This window comes from Octopus bimaculoides, chromosome 1 (genome assembly GCF_001194135.2).
Source record: "Octopus bimaculoides isolate UCB-OBI-ISO-001 chromosome 1, ASM119413v2, whole genome shotgun sequence".
Lineage (NCBI taxonomy): Eukaryota > Metazoa > Mollusca > Cephalopoda > Octopoda > Octopodidae > Octopus > Octopus bimaculoides.
Genome location: NC_068981.1, coordinates 152,197,267 through 152,203,912, shown reverse-complemented (window position 1 = coordinate 152,203,912; position 6,646 = coordinate 152,197,267). Strand labels below are relative to the sequence as shown.

Below are 6,646 nucleotides of genomic sequence, written 5' to 3'. Positions count from 1 at the left end.
ACATGTAGTTACAGCAACCCAACTGTGCTACACGATGATGAGGGGAATGATATGCAACATCTAGAGCATATCTGTATGTTTATATTAACGTACATGACATTTAGTAATTCTGACTTCCAAAGCGACTATGTATGCATAGCTTTTAATTTGCTGTGTTCTTTTTCTTGATGCAATATATAACCTTTGGAGAATTCGTATGTTTCTAACTCATGTCTGGTGTCAGTTCCTTCGTTTGTCTGCTTTTGATAAGTATCTTATTGCTTCATTTCGTTTTCACATTTATGTTCGAAATAACAGATTATTGCTGAATCACCTAGTAGACGAAAATCTTGAAGGTAATGGGAGCAAGGAAATTTTCTACAGTATATTGAACATTTAGCTGGATTACGTGTAGTGAATCAATCACAATGTATTATAGTTTGAAGTCATTCTCATAAATCATAAATTATTATATCAACATCAAAATAAGCGCATCTAGCAGCAGAATAATGTGATTACACATACATTTATATACATAGACACCAACGCAAACACACCCACATACAGACACAAACACATATACGCATACACACACACACAGAGACATAGTCACACACGCACACTCACACACGCAGGCATGCTCCTACATACACATACGCACTCACACCAACGTCCATTCATTCGACTGTGTCTAGCCCGCAATCTTGACGAATCAACCGTATATAAGCTGTCTCCTGTCCGCATCGAAATATCTTAGAATTCCGTCTCATAGTCAATATATACTGGTAATCCCTCAGAAATTCGCTCTTATATTCATCTTAATATACTATAAAGACATACGTGTCTTTATCTCTGATACGATAAAACCTTCTCTTATACATATAAAACTGCTTTCATTATTTCCCGACATTCTGAACGTAGTATTCTACATGAAATCTATACTGCTCGTCTGAAAAATTTCTACTGTTCACAAAACAAAGACTTATATAATCTACCCATAAGAACATGCTATGTACATCGAGCGCTGGAGGGATTGGTTCTGTTCGGTATGTTGGTTGTCAATATTATCGTTTTATTATCACTGGGTGTTTTCAGCGTGTGCGTGTGTACGTATGTAAAATTATGCAGGTATAAAATTTACATAATATTCTGCATATAAACACGTTGCATACTCTAATAAAGTTTCTTTCAAATGTTTAACTACATGTTTCGTTAATTCCACAGAGATTGTAACGGAGAAAGTAACTCGTACAGGTATGCTATTCAGAAGATTTTTCAAAATATGTATTAAAATCTGACATTTTCCTGCGATATTCCTTTTTAATTTGCGATTGTTTTGGTTAGTGTAGTTAATGTTGCACTTGCTTAAGTATATTTGATTTATAAATCTCGTGAGTATCAATTTTCAATTAAGATAAAGTCCAACCATGAGAAATATTTATGATCCGCTAAAGAGTAGTCAGAAAGGAAGACCTCTAGTATCATAGATGTGTGTGTGTGTGTGTGTGTGTGTGTGTGTGTGTTATGTTCTCTCTCTATATATACATATACATAGGTATACAATGTTTATATACATATATAATTTGCATATATATATATATATATATATATATATATATATAACAAAGTAAGGTTGGGGGTTAATGCACGAGTAAAAATATAACGAAAAGAATTTTAAAATGCAGGAGTCTTTTAAAAGTATTTAAAATCTTAACCAGTTTCACTTATTTAAAAAGATTTTCAAAAGTAAAGTATGAGGCTTTGTATATCCTCTGCTGTGTTGAACATTAATTTACATGAATGTATTCAAATGAAGTGATAGTGTCTTTGACAATGTTAAGAAAAAGTTTGAGGCTTTGTTTATCCTCAGTAACGAGTCAAAAATAGTTTACATATAAACATTTACACAAGATGAAAATTAGTTTACATGAATATATCCCGATCAAGGATGTGTATATATATATATATATATATATATATATATATATATATATATATATATATATTCGCCTAAAAAGAGCACGTCTCAAAATATTTAGTATATATGTCTGTGTTAGTCTGCATAGTCAATTGACGGATGTATTTTACATTTCTTTCACTAGAAACACATTCGGAGGTGGAATCTACAGTTGGTGAGTGAGATAATTTATTCTCACGTGATTACGCTTTGATATCTTGATATGTTCTTGTGTAGAGTTTTATTATATTCTACGTTGCTAATAAAAGATAAATATTTTGAACCTTTATATGTCACATTTAAGGACTGTGTTTTCTATTTGATAGCCAGGATGATAATTTTAATATTGCCTTCACAAAGTTGTTAAAAACCATATTTGTCATTTTTTTTTGCCATATAAGTATTTTGTAGATAATATACAAAATGTAGATGGAATTGTAATACAATACATATTCTAGGGAATAAGTGTAGTGGACATATTATATAATGTTATGATTAATACTGTAATGGTTAATGTCTGTTTTCGAATATGCTAGTTATTATGACAATTCTTTGTTATACATTACATATTCTATCGTGCTATATGCCCAGAATAATGTCTGTAATTTAGTTACGTTAGGATTTGAAACTAACGTTGCTGTTTTCATAATATAAGCTCTTACGAAAGTACAATGTTTGTGCTGAATGCTTTTATATAATTATAAAGCCTGTGTGTATTTGAAATATTAGAATATTTTCACAGGAATTGAAAGGAAAAATTACTTCCTTCAAAACCTATGTTTATTGTTAATTGGTAATGCTTTCTATCGTTCCCAGGCATCCATTAGTTCTAATATTCTTACTAGATTTATATTCGCAAATGCTTGATACGAAATTGCAATAATGTTTCATTAATTTCACAGATATTGTGGCGCAGGAAGAGCGTCCCAGAGGTGAGCAATTTTCCACTTAAGAAATTACCACAATAGATCAGAAATTCTATGCTATATACTGTGTAAATGTATTCAAACCCATTTACATACATTTGGAAATATTAGAAATACCTTATCATAAATGCCTTCGGATTATTGATGAACACTTATTGAGTAATGTAGAATATCATAAAGTGTATCCAGTTTAAAACAAATTCTTATCAGTTATTAACAACTACTGAACAATTTTCAATAAGTAATTCATTGCAACCTGTTTCTTAACTTCACTACCAATATGAGATTGAGAAAATGAAAAATATTTCGTAAAGTGTATGTAGACGAGTAGTTCTTAAATGGTTTCTTTTTTCTATTTCTATATAATTCGTATTCAGAACAACCTTCTGAGGTTGAAGCTACAGTTGGTAAGTGTTTTCTAATTAGTTTTCATAAAATAGAGCATTATTATTATTATTATTATTATTATTATTAATTTCCCGCTAAATTATATTCTCATCATTATTTTTCTAGTATAGATACCAGTAGTATAATTTGTCTTAATATGAATTAATATGTAACGTAAATTAATTGTATAAACTATATATATAGTAAAATATATAGTATCTCAAGAGCCTACATTTCAATACGTTTTGAACATAGCTCGGCATTTAAGCGACTGAGAATGAGTCCTTCCCGATTGTTAACTCTTTAGATCACATTATTACACATCTTTAGTCAAGGACACAACGGAACCCCTGTCAGAATGTCGATCTTAAGAGAACACACAAGCCATTATACCAGGCGCTCTCAAAAATGCAATAAATACTGAACGTAAGTTGCATTAAGTTAAGTTTAAATCATTATATTCAGAGTGAGTTATACTTAAAAAAAGTACCCCGATCAATATTTCCGTGTAAATTTATTGATACATTTTATTGCGCCTAGACTATTTAATATTTTGTTAATTCACGAAAACAAAAGTTAATTGAACACATTGTTAATTTCACAGAAATTGTTACAGAGACCGAATCTCGCATAGGTAAGCACTTTAAAGCAACTTTATAAGGTTCATCAACATTAATAATAGGTTTTTCTAGAATAATATACTACACTTTCTGCATATTATAAAATATAAAATCAAAAATGACCTTGTGCATTCATGAGAAAATATTTTGGAAATGTTTCTACTTTTAATAAATTGTAATACTTGCAAAAGATGTGAACGACATACATAAACATGTATCAGTTAAATGAAGCTCGAAAAGTTATATTTAATACATTTATCATAATAAAAATACCTAAAGTTATTTACGTAAATTCAAAGTTATATTTGTATGCGAACGAATTAAGCAACGTAAATATTTTATTTTATTTTGACTTTCGTTCAGAAAAACCGTCGGAAGTTGAATCTACAGTTGGTGAGTTAAATTTGCAATAGTTCCACTAGCTTTCAATATTTGGCTTCATTGTCTGTCTGGAATATAGAAGATTAAATAGGGAGGACTGTATAACTACGGAAATATTTAATATATTTAATGTCTAAAACAGAGAAATATATCGACTAGTACTCTCCTCCGACTTTGTCACGGGAGGTCACATGCGGCAATCCCACATGCACTCATAGGAACTCAAGCATATTCTCACATATCCAAACGCACTAATAACAATGTATCATTCACAAAATGAAAGATCATTATTTATGTCGTCATCTAGAAACAAAAATACATAAAATCATAATGCTTCCACAGTAATATGCAGCGTTGAACTAAATAGAGTTTAACATTTTATGCTTCATATACGGATATCAGACCTAATATGTATTGATTAACAAGACGTAGTAATGCTTTTAAAACTATTTCTAATTTGTGTCAAGCTTTGTCTTAATGCAGTTTATTCCGCTAGGAGAATTTGTACTTTTCTAACTTGCAGTTGTTGGTGTATAACGCCTCTTTATTATTGCTTTATTCTGTTTTCATTCGTGAGTTTGAAAGATACGAAACACCATGGGACAGAATATTACTGTTGAATGAGAGTATAAAAAAGTACAGCAATCTTTATATCGGCATAATGGCAGCAATTACATTGCCTCCCCACACACACACTATGTACCGAGTCAATTATTGTATCGGTGATTGAATTGTTATATTGATCTCGATCTATTGTAGTAATAGTATGCGCGCACAGGTATAATGTCACTTACTCAGAAAGACACCCCCACTGAGACCTTCCACTATAAATGACACGCAAATTGCTTGGGAGAACTGACCCTATGGGTGTTTGTGTCAACTTGAATCAGTAGTTCCTTTTCATATCGAAACATAACAACGTGTTCTGGGGAAGCTCTTACCTACCCGCAATCTTTTAACTATTTTGTTCTCCATATTGTGATTTTATTTTCTACATTCTTCCTTCCATACGTCAATGGCATACTTGCTCTACCCCAACGACTATTTTTACTTGGGATGTGCAATCCTTCATTCCTCCCTAACATCCTACACCAAGCGCCACCTATATAATATTCACGCCCAACCTTCAGTGTTCATTAACATAGACTTTGAAAACTCCTCCACCCCATGTTATAACAATCTTGTTCCTTTGTGCAAATGCACTATCATGACAGATCATGAAAACACTATTCCCCTTTCTCGCCAAAATTTATAAGTCATAACTAGGCGCCTCAACTTTGCTACGGCTAATACATTTTACTATTTTTGAGGAACGCACATGTTAAACTAGTAAAGACTACAATACAAAAACTTCGAGAATAGTTCATTCCCGAAGAAATACTAACTCTGTAGCAAGCTCAGATAAGACTCAAAACTTTACTACTCTAATCTAATCGCTCGATAAATTGCGCCCTACGCTGTTGTTTCTTGAAAAGAGTTCACCACTTTAATTTTTCATTACCTACATATCTGTAGTTATATATATATATATATATATATATATATATATATATATATATATATATATATTTATTTATTTATCTTCGACCAGAAACAGTTCATGCAGTTGAAACTTCAGTTGCTGAATCATATATTATTCTCAAATGATTTCTTGCTAACTATGTGTTGCTTGATTTCACTCAGTTGTCTCCTTATTTTCTTGTGTAGTTTCTAGTACGTTAATGGAAAATGATGAATGTGCGGCAAAATGGTTTGGATAGGTATTCAGTTTGGGGAATACGCTTTAAAATAATTACTAATATCTGCATCTTAGCTTTCTAATAAAAACCCGTATAAATGTTTTTTTGTACTTAACTACCTTGTTGAGAATATAACACACATATTTACATATATGTATATATATATTTGTGTCTATATATATATATATATATATTTCTATATATGTACATAAATCTATATGCATATATATATATATTTGTATATATATTTTATTGTATATATATATATATATATATGTTTGTATAATATATATATATATATATACCATTCTGCCTAAATAATGGAACTTAAGATACAATATCCCTGCATATCTCACGTCTATTTTCGTTCCTCCACTTCACTCTCTGTTTCATATCTTATCTAGAATAACTATTGCTTAGCCATTATCTCACACCGTCTCCGATGAATGGATATATAAAATATCCCGGATACAGCTGTAAGACCTATTTATAAATGTTCTGAAATCTTTCACACCCTTGGATTTTTATCTCATTCTGTTAATTCATATATATATATATGTATATAAATTGTATACATATATATGTATATATAAATTATATATATGTGTGTGTGTGTGTGTGCGTATATATATATATATATATATATATATATATATA

The 6,646-nt window shown here is 30.6% G+C and overlaps 1 protein-coding gene across 1 annotated transcript in view; it reads left to right on the top strand.

Moving 5' to 3' along the window:
- LOC106869541 (obscurin) overlaps positions 1-6,646 on the top strand; it is a gene marked incomplete at its 3' end in the record, with an annotated part of 380,350 nt that overhangs the window by 215,326 nt on the left and 158,378 nt on the right. The window contains exons 78-83 of the mRNA XM_052970280.1: positions 1,204-1,233; positions 2,082-2,111; positions 2,839-2,868; positions 3,240-3,269; positions 3,854-3,883; positions 4,233-4,262. Coding sequence (XP_052826240.1) covers positions 1,204-1,233; positions 2,082-2,111; positions 2,839-2,868; positions 3,240-3,269; positions 3,854-3,883; positions 4,233-4,262 — 180 coding nt within the window. The remainder of the gene's footprint in view (positions 1-1,203; positions 1,234-2,081; positions 2,112-2,838; positions 2,869-3,239; positions 3,270-3,853; positions 3,884-4,232; positions 4,263-6,646) is intronic.